This window comes from Protopterus annectens, chromosome 9.part0 (genome assembly GCF_019279795.1).
Source record: "Protopterus annectens isolate FY-2018-M chromosome 9.part0, PAN1.0, whole genome shotgun sequence".
NCBI classification, from domain to species: domain Eukaryota; kingdom Metazoa; phylum Chordata; order Ceratodontiformes; family Protopteridae; genus Protopterus; species Protopterus annectens.
Window position 1 is genome coordinate 402,439,491 of NC_056743.1, and position 17,687 is coordinate 402,457,177.

Consider the following 17,687-nt stretch of genomic DNA (forward strand, 5'->3'; position numbering starts at 1 on the left):
TTCTGAATCATCTGGCATTTGTACAAAAGGTGTTAAGTTGTCTGGGGTACACCATAAACAAAAAGAAATCACATCTGGTACCCTGTCAACAAATTATACTCTTGGGAGCAAGCTTGAACACAACTTTCCAGATGGCTTTCCTCACGCCAGAGAAAAATTCATTTGACAACTTACTTCAAACTAGTATCCACAAAAACCCTGCTATCTGCAAGGCAAATACTTCAAGCCTTGGGGTTCATGACCTTGTGCATTCTACTATTTCCATATGCAAGACTGCATATGAGGAAACTACAATGGTATCTAAAAAGCCTATGGTGTCAACATTCTCAGGATCTAGAAGCAATTTTTCCTGTCATACCTTGCCTATGGTTAGAAATCCTTTGGTGGGCAGAGGCCTGCCACCAAAACAAGGGACTACCATTCACTCTACCCCCTGCCGCCCAAACCCTAACAACAGACACATCAGACTATGCATGGGGGGCTTACCTGGCAGGGAAGTGCATTCAGGGCAAATGGAACCCAAGTCAAATGCACCTGCATATCAATCAAAAAGAAATGTTAGCTGTACAGAATTCTCTGACAGCCTTCAAGGACCACATTCTTCCAGGACAATTAATGGTAAAGACGGACAACAGCACTGTTATGTGGTACATAAACAAGCAGGGGGGTACTCATTCTTACCCCCCTCTGCAGACTAGCCATGGCTCTGTAGAACACAGCCATGAGCTACCAAGTGCATCTACAGGCTCAGTTCCCAGCCAGGAAAACTAAATACACTGGCAGACAAACTAAGCAGAAATCTCATGGACCCACAGGAGTGGAAAATGGAACCAAAGACTTTCAACATGTTGATCAACAAATGGGGAAACCCAGATATAGACCTGTTTGCCTCCCCCCAGAACTACCAGTTGGACAAATTCTGCACAAGGACTTCCCAACAAACAAGCTTGGAAAGTGGATGCTCTGTCCTTCAGCTGGAAAAATCTATCAGTTTATGCCTTTCCTCCTTTGCCTCTCCTCTCCAAAGTACTAATAAAGATCAAACAGGAGAAACAAATGATGATACTGAATGCACCAGACTGGCCACGCCAACACTGGTACCCCCTCTTACACAGTGCGTCACAACTAGCCCCATGGCACCTGCCTCAGACTCCTACCCTGTCTCAGCAGGAGAACCAGATTCTGCACCCTCAGCTTCAAACACTGAACCTAGCAGCCTGGCTAATTACCTAATCCCTCTGTTACCATCCCTCAGTAAAACCAGTGATGGATATCATCTTAGAAGCAAGGAGGCCTAGTACAAGGAAATCTTATGCTGAAAAATGGAAAAGATTCTGTGCCTGGAACCAGTCTCAAGGGATGAACACAGCAACGCTCAATTTACCTCAGATTTTACAATACTTAACTGAGATGCTTCACAAGGGCCTGTCTTTCTCCATCAAAATTCGTGCCTCAGCCATTTCAGCTCATTATAACACGGAACCCACCCTTCTCTCATCCACTGCTCAAGCAGTTCCTCAGAGGGGCCAAAAATTTAAGGCCACCCAGGAGAGCCCCAGCTCCAGCCTGGGACCTTTACTTTGTATTGGAGAAACTCACTCTTCCTCCTTTTGAGCCAGCTGCAACTGCAGATTTAAAATTCCTTTCTTGGAAAACAGCTTTCCTTTTTGCAATCACTTCAGCAGGAAGGGTATCTGAATTACAGGCCCTTATGGCAGTGGAGCCTTTCATCACCTTTCATGCAGACAGGATGTTCCTCAGGACCAATCCCTCTTTCATGCCCAAGGTGGTGGCCAGTGTGGCCCTTAATCAGTCCATTCATCTACCAATCTTCTTTCCTAATCCACAGAACAAAGGGGAACGTATACTGCACTCCTTGGATGTGCACAGACAACTTAGATTTTACTTGGACAGAACTAAACCTCAAAGGAAATCTGAACAACTGCTGGTGGCATTTGCTGCAGGGGGCAGAGGGGATGGCTATCTCAAAGCAAACTATTTCTAAATGAATAGGCCATTGCATTCAATTCTGCTATAAGCACTATGGAAAACCTATTCCACAGGGAATCAGACCCCACTCTACCAGGGCTGCATCTACCTCTACAGCCTTTCTCAGAGGCGTCCCTACCAGGGACATCCTAGAAGCTGCTACCTGGAGTTCTGTACATACTTTCACCAAGCATTACCATCTGCCAATTTTCTCTAAATCCATAGCTGGCTTTGCCACTGCAGTCTTGCAGGGCCTTATTGCTGGTCCTAATGCTATCTAAATTCCTCCTCCCATCCTTAGCTTTGGGAATCTACCCAAATGTGATGACTGCAGCAGTGAAGCACAAAGAACATAGTACAGTTGTGTACACTTACCATAAATGTAGATGTTCGAGTGTATTCACTGTTGCAGTCCTGGTTACCCTCCCTCCAGCCCCCTTACTTCTTTTGGCTATACCTCTGCTCTCCTTTACTATGCTTAAAAGCTTTTTGGTGTATTTGCTTTTTTGTTGGAGGTATAACCTTGTATGTATACATATTTAATTGCTTCCATTAGGGGGCACCTGACATCTGGAGCAAGAAAAACTGAAGTAATGGCGTCAGCTGCATGCTTTATACCCCTGACTACCTGACGTCACGGAAGATGAGACAGCAACCGACACAGGACCCAAGACTTTGATAATCAGGCCGACGGAGGGCTACTGCAAGCAGATAACCCAAATGTGATGACAGCAACAGTGAATACAGTCGAACATCTACATTTATGGTAAGTATACACAACTGTACTTTTTCACATCAGAAAAACAAATTTTCCTGACAGCTTACTTCTCTCAACTAGCCACCAGACCCTAGTTATCTGTAAGGAAGATCCTGCAAGCTCTGGGGTTCATGGCATCATGCATACTATTCATTCAATATGCCAAATTGCATATGAGGAAACTTCAGTGGTACCAAAGAAGTCTTTGGTGTCAACACTATCAAGACCTGGGGACTCTCTTATACCTATAATTCCTTGCCTCCAAAAAGATTTTCTTTGGTGGGCAACAGCATGCTTCCACAACAAGCGACTACCTTTCTCACCAACCCCCCCCCCCAGACGATCAACACAGACGCATCAGACTATGCTTGGGGTGCACACCTGGAAGGCAGGTGCATACAGGGCCAATGGAGCCTGCAGCGAGTCGCTCTGCACATCAACCAAAAAGAGATGATGGCTGTCCAGCTCGCCTTGATAGCTTTCAAGCCCCTTCTCTCCCCAGGAGCTCTCCTGATCAAAACAGACACCACCACTGTGATGTGGTATATCAACAAGCATAGAGGGACTCACTCCTACCCTCTATGCAGGCTGGCCATGACCCTTTGGCACACAGCCTCTGCCATGCAACTAAAGCTGTTTGCGCAATTCCTACCAGGTTCTCTCAACTCTCTGGCAGACCAATTAAGCAAAAATCATCTGGACCTACACGAGATGCAGCTCAACAGAAGAATCTTCACCCTATTAACTCAGAAATAGGGAACCCTGAAGGTCGACCTCTTTGCCTCCCACACCAACCATTAGCTCAGCAAATTCTGCACCAGGGAGCATCACTGCATGGCTTGTCATTCCCCTGGGTCAATCTATCGGTCTATGCCTTTCCTCCACTACCTGTCATCCCCAGGGCACTGCTCAAAATAGAGGAGGAAAAACCAAGGACAAATCTTATAGCACCAGGCTGGCCTTACTAGCACTGGTACCCCTTGCTGCGCAGCCTGTCCCCACTGCCACCATGGGATCTTCCTCAGATTCCAAAACTCCTGACCCAGAGGGAAGGGGAATTCATGCATCCTCAATTGCTGACACTCAATTTGGCAGCTTGGCTTACTCCCTAACCCCCGATCAATCTGCCAACCTCAGCAAACAGGTTCTAGTTGTTATACGCGAGGCCAGATGCCCTAGCACCAGCAAGTCTTATGCTGACAAATGGAAAAGGTTCTGCACCTGGATTCAGGCTAAGGGAGCCAATATGGCACACCCCTCTCTCCCTCTCATCCTGGATTACTTAGCTGACCTACTACACAGTGGTCTCTTTCTCCTCTATAAAAATTCATGCCTCTGTTATCTCTGCTCATTTCCCCACTGAGCAGCTCCTTTTCTCACACCCTTAGGTCAAACAGTTCCTAAGAGGGGTTAGCAACCTGAGGCCACCCAGAAGTGCACCAACCCCAGCTTGTGACCTTAACTTTGTGTTGGAAATGCTCACACTGCCTCTTTTCGAACCAGCTTCTTCTGCAGAGCTAAAATTTCTGTCCTGGAAGACAGCTTTCCTTCTGGTCATCACTTCAGCCAGAAGAGTCCCCAAGCTGCAAGCGCTCATGGCTGTGGAACCCTTCATCATCTTACATGCTGACAGGGTATCCCCCTCAGAACTTAACCCATCCTTCATCCCCAAGGTGGTGTCCAGTGTGGCTCCCAACCAATCCATTCATTTGCCCACCTTTTTTTCCTAATCCCTAGAACAAGGGGGAAAGGATCTTGCACACTCTAGATGTGCATAAACAGGTCTGATTCTACCTAGACAGAGCTAAATCCTCCAAAAAGTCTGATCAATTGCCCGTTAGCTTTGCTATAGGGACAGAAGTCAAAGCCATCTCCAAACAAACCATTTCCAAATGGATAGCCCACTGCATCCATTTCTGCTACAAACAACATGGAAAGCCTCCCCCCAAGGGGGTCAGGACTCACGCCACCAGAGCAGCCTCCACCTCGGCAGCTTTCCTCATAGTCCCCACCAGCAACATCCTGGAGGCTGCCACCTGGACATCTGTTCACACTTCTACCAAACATTACCACCTGCCTCTCTTCTCCAAATCCAGGGTGGGGTTTGCCTCTGCAGTCTTGCAGGGCATCCTAGCCAGCCCCTAGTTCCCTTGACTGCCTCCACCCATTTCCTCAGCTTTGGGAATCAACCCAAATAAGATGACTGCAACAGTGAAACACAAAGAACATAGTACAGTTGTGTACACTTACCATAAATGTAGATGTTCGAGTGTATTCACTGTTGCAGTCCTGGTTTCCCTCCCTCCATCCCCCTTTTTCTTCTCTATACTTACAAGGGACATATTGGTATTTACTTTCTACTGGTGGGGTTCTTCCACCAGAACCTGTCTCCTACTTGGGGGCTCCTGACAGGTTAGGGCAAGAAAAACTGATGTAATGGCATTAGCTGCCTTACTTTATACTACTGACGACCTGACGTTAGTCCTGAAGCGACAGCAACCAACGCAGAAATATTAAACCTCTGATATTTGGGCCGGCCGAGGGCTACCCTGGCTGAGATAACCCAAATGTGATGACTGCAACAGTGAATACACTCAAACATCTACATTTATGGTAAGTGTACACAACTGTACTTTACATTTTTACCTGCACATGACTAAATCCTTTCGCAAGTCTAAGCAACTCTTCATTTCCTACTCTAAGCCCTTTTTAGGAAAACCAGTATCGAAGGTCACCCCTGCCCACTGGATTTCCCAGTGTATTACCTTGGCGTATTCTGCTAGGGGTTTATCCTCACCAGGTCATGTGTAGGCACATTCCACTAGATCTATGGATTCTTCAGCATCCTTTTGGTCCAGAGTATCGTTAGATGACATCTGCTCTGCGGCTACTTGGCTTCTTCACATACCTTCATCTTGCATTATGAGTTGGGACATCAAATCCATGAACATGGTATCCTTTGGCTCCACTATGCTCTGGAATATCCTTCCATGAGCGCCTCCTAGGTGTTTTGAGAACTCTGTCCCACAGGTTGAAGACCAAATGAAGACAACTTCAGGTAAAGTTATGTACTCACCATAACGTTTCATCTGAGTTGTTGCTCTTTGTGACACCCCTGCAATGGCCCAGTAATCAAGGAGCCTCAATCCTCACCACTAGCACCAGTGAGGGGCGTGCACATTGGCAGGATGACAAGTGCACACACAGTAAAGTATAATTTCACTTAAGAGCACACAGAGATCACAGTCAGTCTGGGGCTGGTTTCTCTCCCTTTATCCAGATCCCCATCAAGACTCCCCACTGGCACAGCTACAGGGTTAAGATCTCAGCCGAGTGGTCAAGCCAAAACTTCCAGCACCCTCTCTGTCCAACCAGTGCTTTGTGTCCCTGCCCACGTTGCTGACACACACACTTCGAGAACTGATTTATATACAAACACACAGACACTCCTGGGGGAAGGCTGGCAGAGGTTCACAAGCTATGCCCCCTTCTGCCCAGACTATACGGTACTACTAACTGCCACCAACCACTCTGTCAGCGTCTCTAAGGCCCTTCCCAAAGGGTGACCAATTCTACTGTGTAATGTTACTATTATCCAAATGGTAAGTGTGGCCAAGGCTATTTGAGTTGCCTGTACAGTGTCACCAAATACATGAAAGTACTCTGAGCTTAAATCTCTCTAAACAAATCAGCCACAATTAAAAGGATTAAATATATTTAGTAATAAATAATAAAAGCACAAGACAGTACTCAGTAACTCAATACAGTGACAAGAGTTCAGAATCACAGGAAATACTTTATTTGAAACTGTCCTGCAATGTTGTTTTAAATACAGAAAACATCTAAACTAATCTTTACTGTATTCCTAACTATACTTAAGGGATACTGTGTCCTAAATGACTTGCATAGCAAGACAGGTGCTAATGAGAGGTGTCAGATCCAAAGACAAATACAAAATGCACAGACTTACTCTGAGATGGTTCTTAAGTTACTATCAAACATTTCTTCTGGGTTATGTCAGATTACATCATTCATTGTCACCTCTGTGTCAAAAATACTTATTTTTGAGAAGTTTGCTTGGAACTGAAAGTCGTAACAGTTAAACATTTTTACTTTTGAAACCTGTAATTATTTCTGTTTCCAAACAGTAGAAAGAATTTCTAGCTGCAGACATTGTCTCCTAGCTGAGATAAACACCATCGTCAACTATTCTCTTATTTTCTTAGAGTTTGCAACTTAACTCTGTTCTTTTCCAGTAGTGTGGTTACATTCTTGAAGCTCAGCACATAACACACAGTTTAACGCACACTTTTGCACCAGCAGTTTAATACACGCACAACATACAGTTCTCTTATATTTGTAAGACAAGCTTATGGATCATATTAATATTCTCAAATAACAAAATTATTTTCAAATTTCTAGCTAGCTGGGCTGGCAGCCTTCACACTAATTTGTCTTCAACCACCCTTCCCTCCTTCGCCCTGCCTTGCATGGACTGTGTGGTGGTCTGGCTACTAGAGAATGTGGTCACCACAAGGGTGTCTGTTGTTCTCCTTTTCTTGCTTATGGAGATATTTAGCATGGGACAAGGTGTCCCAGTTTTTTGCATGCAGGGCGAGTTTTCCTCCTAAGGGTGCAGGTAGTTGAGCAGGGCTTGGAAGGGGTAAGGTTAAGTCAGTGTGCCATTTTTCCGTAGGGGGGGGGGTGGCTTACTACTCCCTGCTTTGGAAGTGGGAGCCCCCCACTGCTTAGGTCTGTGCGTAGCCTGAGACTGTAGCCTAGGTGGTCTGCTGTTCCTTGGTTTGGACTGAGAAGGCCTGGAAGGGACTGGAAAGGACCAGTTCTTTGAAGGCCAATGCCTACTGAATCTGGGAGGCTGTACTTGTAAAAAAATCTTTAACAGTTTACATAGATTTAGCTTTTTCCTCCATTCTTTTGAGGACTACGTCTGCTTTGTTGCCAAAAAGGCGGTCTTGGTTTAAGAGAGCATCCAATAATTTAGCTTTAACATGATCTGGCAAGTTTTGTTCCCAAGTACAGACCCAGTGACAGCAGCCCTGCAAGATGCTTCTAAAGCATCAAAACCAGATTGCAAAGTATGTTTACCAACTTGTTCTGCAGAATGCATTAAATCTTGTAATTCTTTGTGTTCAACACAATCAGGAACCCAACATCATTTTCTGTTTAAGTAGTCCCATAATATGCTGCTGATACTTTAACATATGAAACTGGCAATTTAAAGCCCTAATGGCCAAAGTAGAAAAAGTGTATACCTTCTTACCCCATCTGTCTAAGGCTCTAGAATCTCTATCAGAAGGGGTAGGATTTTTGGCAGCAGTAGCCTTAATGCCTTTTGGTCCTTGGGAAATGGTCTCTAGATCTGCAAAAGGATTCTTGAAGAGGAACTTGTGAGAGTCAGGTACTCTGTAGTACCTGTCAAGTTTTCTGGAGGCTGGAGGTAAAGTGTCTGGGTTAAGGCTGGATTCCAAGAACGCATCATCTACAATGTCCAGAACCGGAGGGATAGCTAAAGGCCTGTGTTGAGGAAGGAGTAAGAATTACCCAAGTCTCTTTTTGGAGTCAGAGCAATCCTGGCTTTCACAGTGGAAATGCTCCCTAAGAGTATGCAAGGTTTCACCGAAAGAAAGATCTTCTGGAGGGGAAGCAGAGGGAATAGAATCCTCTGCATCAGAATCCTCTTAAGTAGATAAGGGCAAATCTTGGTAATCAGAAGGAGCAGAAATATCAAATTCCTGATCAGAAGAGTCAGAAAGAAATTCAGTTCTAGGTCTCTTAGAGGGGGAAGGCTGGCTTCCCTTGTTTAAGGTAATAAGGTCTTCAGCCATTCTAAGCATTTGTTTTTGAGGCATTTGGGCCTCAGCCTGCGGTTTGGCCATTGATTTACTATGCGTAGTGTGAGTTTTTGCCCTGGATGGAAATGATGGCGTCGGTTTAATATGAATGTCTGTAGGCCTGAATACACCCTCAGAAGCCGGTGCCTGCACAGCGGCTCCAGACCCATCCAAGGTAGAGATATCAGCAGGTTCCATAGTCTAAGAAGCAGTTCACGGTATACCGGACTTTGAATGGGTCTCAGTAGAGGCCTGCGAATCTGAAGTAGCGGGTTATCACGGGCTGTGAAAGTGCCTCACTGAGTACCGGCGGACTGGCGACTAGCTTAACAGAAGCGTTGGCAGTTTTGGACTTATGCGGTCTGTCTTTATCCTTACATTTTTTCGGAAGATCGGTAGTCAGATGGCTTAACAAAGCCATTTTGGAGTACTGAGATAGAGTACGAAAGTAATTAGCTGCAAAAATAGCCCGACGAATAGTTCGGGGGTTGAACAAGGCACAAAATCGACAGCGAGGGATGTCGTGGTCTGCGCCTAAACAGGGAATGCAGTAAGAATAAAAATCTCTATGAGGTATTTGCTTTCCACAGGCAAGACAACTGTTAACTTTTACTGACATCTGCTGGAGCAAGAAAAAGGATCCCCAATGGGGCACTTATCTTTTTTTTAAGAGTTTGGGTCTGAAACTCGAAAATGAAAATTTCAGGATAAGGCTGACCGGCACTTACGAACTGCTTCGGGCACTGCACGGCAAGAAAGACTGATGTAATGGTGTCGGCTGCATGTTTTATACCCCTGACGACCTGACGTCATGGAAGAAGAGAGCATCCGACGCAGAAATCTGAAGACTCTGGTATTCAGGCCGGCTGAGGGCTACCTGCAGGCAGATAACCCAAATGTGATGACTGCAAACAGTGAAACACGAAGAACATCCAATGTTATCTTGGCCAAAAGGGGATCACTAGCAAGAATTCTGGCTGGGCCTTTAGAAGAACACTTGAGATGAGAGGTAGAGGACAAAAGGTGCAGAAAAATCTCCCTGTCCACTGAAAGCATATGTCCTCCAAGTTGAGGGGCAAGGGTCCCAAGTGCAAAACAGTGGGAGTTTCTTGTTGGGCTCTAATCCAAATAGGTTTATCTGAGGTGCTCTCCAACATGAAGCATGATCAGGAAAACCTGTCTGTTGAAGGTCCACTCAGTATCCTCCAAGGTTCTGATAAATGCGTTTGCCAACACACTGTCCTTTGATGGAACGTATATGGCTAATAAAGACATGTTTTTCTGGTGGCAATCCCCCTGGTGGTGTGTGCCAATTTCTAGTTGATAAGATGTGGTTCCTCCTTATGTACCACATGACTGTGGTGTTGCCTGTGAACACCCTTAAGGGACCTCGTCTCCAGACATGGGAAAGACTTACAGAGCTTGGACGAGGTGTGTGTTGGGACCAAGCTGCTTTCAGGTACCACTGTATTTTTCTCATATGCAGTCTGGTTACAACAGAAGCTGCTGTCATGAATCCCAAGGCCCTTAGCATCTCTTCCTCTCTCACTGAGCAATGGTGGAGGGAGAGCAGGTTGTAAAAGCAATCTGTAAGGCTATACACTTTTTCCAGAGGCAGGGAGGCCTGTATCTTTACGGTGTCCAGTCTGCAGCTCAGGAAAACCAAGTTTTAGTTCATAGTGAACCTCAAATGAAAGGAAAAGGGTTAGCTGGAGGTGTTGCAAGAGTATCTGAGGAGAGAGGGCCTGGATTAACAAGACATCCAAGTATGGAAAGATCTGGATTACCTGTGTTTGACAGAAGGCAGTTACTGAAAACTCTTGGGGGTGTGAAAATCCCAAAAGGCAAAACTGTAAACTGAAAGTGACATGACCCAGCACAAATCCTGAAGAATCCCCTGCAAGTGGGGTGAACTGGAATATGGCGGTAGAACTCTTTTAGATCTAGAAATACTAGAAAAAAACAGAGGCAGAATGAAAAGAATCAAGGTGTGCAGGAAAAGCATTTTGAACGTTGGCCCTTTTAAAAATGTGTTTAGTAGGGAAGAGATCTAGTATGGGTCGCAACCGCACCTTTCCTTGGTACTAGGAAAATTCTAGAGTAAAGGTATTTCCCCCTCTAGGACGTGGCACAGTCCTTTTTAATATAGAGACAGTCTGAGGAATTAATCTTGTGTGTCTGCCTAAATACCTCTATATTTACGAGTTGAGGTCACAATTCAGACATATGGTCCTCGGTAGGTAAAGCTTTGGTACCCTGGCCAGAAGTCAGTGGTGATAACCCATTCATTATGAATACTGCAGCAGTGACTTCAGTCAGTACATCCTTTGCTGTTCATGGGGAAAAAGGAAATCTGTGCAACAGTAGGAATCATGGGCACCTGTACAAAACAGATATGTCATGCTCCAGTGAAGGTTTAAAAAAAAAAAAGTGCCACAGCAAGCACTGTCACAAGAAAGACAGTGTAGACAACCAAAGCTCCCAGGCTAGACAACTGAGCAAGTCACTTAACCAGACATTGCTGCCAAGTCACCCCTGATAAGGGATGCATGTATCTAATGGATTTACATAACCAACAAACACACATAAGAAGAAAATAAAAGAAAAAAAGTACACAATATAAGCAGTGTGACCATCAAGAGTTGCAAACCGAAATCAAAATCTCATCTCCAAGCTCCCACCTCCAAGGAAAGAAGTGCAGTGAGAATGCAGTCCTAGCAAACACTCTAGATTGATTTAAAAAAAAAAAGGGGAGCGTACAAGGACAACTCAATTTAAAGGATAAACATGATGATAAGAACTGAAAAGCTGCACTTATTACAGTGATTACTGGTGTGAACAAATGAAAAGTGACTGATGTACCAAATAAAAAGCATTAAATCAGTTTATACCTTCGACCTCTTAAGGCCTTATTAGGACTTTCATTAGTCATACCCCCTTATCTGCAAGAGGATGCCATCATGGCATTTTATTACATGTATGTGCTATGATACTTTATTTCCTTATGTACTATGGCATTTTATCACACATGCGCTTCAATAAATGACTTCAACACCTATAAAAGAAGATTTGCACACTTTTTTCTCCAAACTGCTCCCTGCTCTCCTGGTCACTCAGAAGGGTGCCAAATCCAGGAGCCAACTCAGAACTCAAAGCAGTATCTAAAGATTCCACTGCAGGAGCCACCACGGGGTTCCTATACTGGTATTAGCAAAAGTCGAACTCTGTAGAAGCAGTATAACTTCATAATGATATAGGTTAGAGGGGGTACACTTTCAGATGGATCCTGAAACACTTGGAACACTGACATAATGATACTGACATTGCCTCGTCCATGTCCAGCAGATTTATGCATCTTTTACAGGTTCATAGGAAAGTACTAGGCTAGCTGTCCTTACGGGTCATATTAAGCCTATGTAATATCCCTTTTTGCCCTTGAATTAACCTATCCATTTTGGTTAGAGATTGGCCTTATTCATCCCATGGTCGATAATTACATATTACCCACAATAAGAATAAGATAATACCACATATAATTTGAGGAGATCAGTGCATGGGATAAAGCATTTAGGAGCTGTCTATGTCCATTAATAGTACAGGGGCAGTCTTGGGTTAAATTTTCTTTTTCCCCAATTCATAGATCCAAGCGGAGTTTTAATATGGACAGGGATGAACTTTGTTTTATGTGGATGGGGAGTTTGTTCCAGAACAGCAGTATCCTCTGCAAGGTATTTTGTGCATGGAAGCCGCGGTGGTGAAGCGGTAGCATTGTCGCCTGACAGCAAGAGGTTCTCCCATTCGATTCTCGGCTGGAGCGCCTTCTGTGTGGAGTCTGCATGTCCTCCCTGCGGTCGAGTGGCGTTTGAAAGACATGCGTGAATGGGCGTGCCTTCATTGAAGGTTGGGCTGGCACCTCGGCACCGTAAAAATCTACTGCCAATGATTAGCGGACCGGAGTTCCGCTGTGGCGACCCCTAACCGGGAAAAGTCAGAAGAAGAAATCTTCCTGCAACTCCCCCCTCCCCAAGTACTAACTTAAAAGATGAAATACCTTGCCAAATGGAAAACCATAATAAGTGTCCCATGACACTGTCTCCTCACCATCAGTGTCAGAACCCCAAAAGACGTAATGTACTGAATAAGAAGAGATTCTCTGTGTATACAGTAACTGTTTTCTAGCTAACTACTAAAAACTTCAAGGCTCCACCACACTATCACTATAACCTAATACTGAGGCCTCTGTAGGCCAGTTAAGGCATTACAAACAACTGACATGCACAACAACAAGACATACCAAACTCATCCTCCTCCTCTTGGAGCAGCAGTACATCCTCCGTCTGTATGTCCGTGTCTCCCTTCTCGGCAGTGACTGAATCAGCTTTATCTGCCTCATCACCTGCTTCATCCACTCTCTTTGTCTGCCTCTTTGAAGTTTCACGCTTCTGACCCTTTTTATCAGGTGTCAGAGTCTCAGAGTCTTCCTTCTGGTCCAGAAAAAAGTCCAGAACAATATTTAAATGGAAAATAAAATCAGCACAATCTGCTAACTATTTAAGCTTGCATACTTTTTTTCTGGTGGACATTTAGCTTCACCATAGGGCTGCAGCATGAAAAACATCAGAACTGTGGAAACTTAAAATGTAAAACTGACCACAGCAGACAAGTACTTCCTCAATAATGATATCACAAGCATCTGACAAGTTACATCTATTAAAGCTGTAACTGGCATAAAAAGGATACAGTTCAGCTTTCAACACAGCACAAGACAGTAACGATACAAACAAAACAAAGGTTACATACACATCCGCAAGAAACAGTAACAATTGTCCAACTATCAGATTTACCGGACACTAATTTCAGAGGTGATATACTCAGTAACAAACTTTTTAAATGTAAAAAGACACAAGCAAGGAAAAACAAATTACATTTTTTGTAAAGAAAAATCACAGCAGATAATATATAGAACAGCTATAAGCAACTGTATTTTAATTGTAGTGATACACGATAATGACTGGCATATCAAAAAAAGATTTTCAGCAAGCAGAAAAGAACAGAAATGTCCTTAAAATGTTAAGGCTAATCAATAAAGACAACCTTCCATAAAGAATAGTTGTGCAAAATCTTACCATAACCATACATGTCCTTTCTCTTCCATGTTGCAGTATTCATACTGTGGGATTCTCCCCCTCAGGCAACCCGAACATCGGCTCCTATAGAAAAGCTTTCAGCCTGGTTGCTGTAGGTGCGTGGGACGTCACACGTAGGGTCATAAACCAGGAGTCTTAAATGTGATATATGCACGCATAGACCTCAGAACTAACTGCCCAGTCGGACAGTAGCCTAGGAGATGTCAAAAGATGTTTTTCAGACAGTGAAATGCCACAGACTGACCCAGAATGAACCTAGTGCTGGTAAGGGCTCAATGGAGTCTCTCAGTCCTGCAACTATTTAAGAAGGGGGTCAGTAGGGAGGGAACGAATACTGCAACATGGAAGAGGACATCTACGGTTATGGTAAGATTTTACACAACTATTCTATGTCTTTCTATTCTCATGTTGCAGTATTCATACTGTGGGAGAGTACCACAGCTCAGGAAGGAGGAAGACGTAGCAGATTCCAGAAATCCTTGCACAACTGCCCTAGCAAAACCTGTTCTGGCTCTGGAGATATAGTCCAGTTTGTAATGTTTGGTGAAGGTATGCACAGTGGACCAGGTGGCTGCTTCAAGGATGGTAGCTGTGTCCAAGCCTTTGAAGAAGGTTTTGGAAGAAGCTACTGCTCTAGTGGAATGAGCCCTGATCCCCTGATTCAGGGCCTTTTTGTGGTATAAGTAGCAGAAAGAAATGGTATTTCTGATCCAACAGGAAACAGTCTGTTTGGAGACTGCCTTACCCATGGCTCTGGGGTGGAAGGAAACAGAGCTGATTTTCTGATGAATCGTCTGTGAACGTCCAGGGAGTGTAGTATTCTGTCATTCTGAGTAGAGGGGAAAAAGGTTGGTAAGTTAATGGATTGGTTTAGTGAAAGTTCATTGGCCACTTTGGGCATGAAGGAGGGACTGGTGCGCAGGGTCACCCTGTCTTTATGGAAGATAGTGTAAGTAGGGCATGCCATGAGTGCCTGGAGCTCTGACACCCTTCTTGCAGAAGTGAGGGCTACCAGCAAGATTGTTTTCCATGTACACATCTGCAGTAATGCAGACGTGGCTGGTTCGAATGGAGGTAGCACAAGTTTCTCCAGGATATAATTTAGGTCCCAAGGTGGTGGAGTAGGCTTTCTGGGAGGTCTTGTGTGTAAGACCCCTTTTAAAAACAATTTTACATCCAACCTGGAGAGTAAAGGAGGTTCCAGGGGTAGGCAGGAGAACAGAGAGGTGTACTTTCACAGAAGAGTATGAAATGTCGGCTTTAATCAATTCACACACTAGCTAAGACTAAAGGGACATCCGCTAGAAGGGGGTCATTATGTCTTTGGAGACACCATATAGAGAATCTCTGCCATTTAGAAATGTAGGATCTCCTTGTATTAGGTTTCCTGGCCTTCTGCAGGACAGATAGCACATGTTCTGTGTAGAAGGGTACTAGAAGTTTATCACCCAAGAGTTAAAGGAAAAGTCCAGGCTCCAACACATTGTCTTTTATTCCTCATAAAATCAGCCTAGCCACCTGCTGTTACAGGAATGCACTAAAAAGTTTTTCAGTCCTACATTTCTCCTCTTCCTAAGTGTAGGGCAGGAAGGCCCATCCCCCCTTTTTTGTATCGCATGTTTTCAGCTGGAATTTGTCACCACCTTCATGACGTACCTTCGACACAGTCAAATCAGTAGCTCCCCTGTCCTGATGTTCCACCCACACTGTGACAGACATTCTCAAGGGTGGCCCAGTAAACAGCTGATATAAATTACATGTTGTTGTCGAACTGCATTACAGTCACTGTTTCCTTCCGGACTGAAAACATTATCGGAGTGAATATATCCTTTACTGCAACTGCAGCTGAAGTGCTTGAAAACTCGCTTCACGTGCATTAACTGTTGGGTAAGTTGATGTATCTATTTACCTCATACCAATCTGTCCCTACCGCAAGTGTATCAGCATTTTTTTTGGTAAAGAGTTACTACAATCGGTCATACCTCTCAACCTCTTGGAGCAAGAAATCTAGAGAAAGGGTCAAAATAGGGCCATTGTTGAAATGTTGCTCTTACAATTTTATTTATTTTACATTTGTGGACCGGGCTAGTCTAACTGGCTACATGTCCATTTTCAGTAGAGGCCTGGGGAGAAAAGCTCCAAGACACATACAAAATACAATAAAGTTGCAACAATTCAAGTTAAAACAGCTGTTGATGACAAAATACTAATACAGTACTCATCGTGAGCAAGACACAAACAGTAAAGTGTAATGTACAAGAGGTGTTGCTATTTACATATATACATATATTTAAATTGCAATATCATGGTCATTTGGTTCCTGAAGGATAAGTCTATAAGGGTGCAGAGTATTCATTAGTGTAAAGGCAGAAAGTTAGTCAGGGTTAGTACAGGGGCATAACCAATGCATACTGAGAAATAGTTTTAGATTCTGTTTAAAAAGTGTTAGTGAAGACAGAGATACTAGTTCAGAGGGCAGAAGATTCCAGAGCTTTCCAACAGTATTAGAGAACAGAGAGTCTCCTGCCGAGTTGTTGGATCTGCAAGCATTGATCAGCAGTTTGTTTGAGGAGCGTAGATTCTTAAGACTGTTGTAAGGGGTCATGAGGCTTGTAAGTATTGGTGGGTTGATACAGGGTCTTATGGGCTATAGCAAGCTGGTGAAATTGAGGCTGGTTTAGAAACTCTAGCCATCCTAATTGCTTTAGATTAAGACAGTGGTGAGTTTTAAAAGGAGAGCCAGTGGCAAATCTAGCAATATTATTATAGGAGATTGCCAGTTTGTTGAAGTTGTTTTCAAAAAGATTAGTGTATATAGGTGAAGCACAAAGTTGAGTGGAGATTAAGTGAGTTCTGGCTATAGCGGTCCTGGCTACTGGTGTAAGAAAGGGTTTGATTCTATAGAGGGACCCCAAATTTTTGTTGACTGATTTTATTGTGCTATTTACATGAGTGTCGATGTTAAGGTTATCTATTGTTAGTCCTAAGAGTTTAGTGGTTGGGTCGGGAGATATGAGAATGCCATTATTAGATACGAGTGTGAAATTTATTAGGGTGAATTTTCAGGTTGGAGTGAACAGTAAAAGTTTAGTTTTTGGGGGGTTTAGGAGGAGGCAGTGGTTTAAAAAACATTGTTCAACTGTGTTGAATGCTTTTTGGGTAAGGGTCTGTAGTCCAGTTGGAGAAGTGGCTGAACAAATAATGGTAGAGTTGTCTGTGTACAGAATACAGGCGGCATGGGGAATTGCTGAGTGACGGTCATTAATAAAGATTGAAAATAGGAGTGGGCCTAATATGGAGCCCTGAGGAACACCAAGGGAGATGGGAAGGAGATTAGATAAGATTATTATTTCATAGCACAGCCTGTTGTCTAAGTAAGATTTGAACCAATTGATGGCTAGGGGTTCAAGTGATAGGGATTTCAGTATATTTAGAAAGAGCTGGTGATTAACCATATTGAAAGCTTTAGATAAATCACTAAAGACTGCGGAGGAAAGCCAACTATTGTTGCGGTTTTTGTTAATGCAGTCTGTGAAGGATAGCAGGGCAGTAGTAGTACTGTGGAAAGGTCTAAATCCATGTTGACAGTTGGCAAGTAAGTTATTATGGAGTAAGTGGTTAAGTACTTGCTTATGGATGCATTTCTCCATTATTTTTGCTAGTGAAGATAGTAGAGCTATAGGATGATAGTTAGAAAAGTCATTGGAGTTCCCATTTTTATGTAGTGGGACGATGTAAGAGATTTTCCAGATAGATGGGATAGTTCCTTCATTTATGGTTCTGTTAACCAGAATGGAGATGGGATAGCCTATGGCTTTGGCTCCTTTTTTGCAGGTATTCTGCTGGAAGTTGGTCAGCTGATGGGGTGGTAGGTTTTAGTTTTTGGAAAAGGGAGCAGATAAAGGAAGTAGAAACTGGGTGTAACTGAAATGATGCAGGTTG

General features: G+C 43.8%; 1 protein-coding gene across 2 annotated transcripts in view; it reads right to left on the reverse strand.

Moving 5' to 3' along the window:
- Positions 1-17,687, reverse strand: part of CCAR2 (cell cycle and apoptosis regulator 2) — a 2,452,621-nt gene that overhangs the window by 560,427 nt on the left and 1,874,507 nt on the right. For both annotated transcript variants that reach the window (XM_044082935.1, XM_044082934.1), the window contains one exon: positions 12,893-13,082. In XM_044082935.1, the coding sequence (XP_043938870.1) occupies positions 12,893-13,082 (190 nt within the window). The remainder of the gene's footprint in view (positions 1-12,892; positions 13,083-17,687) is intronic.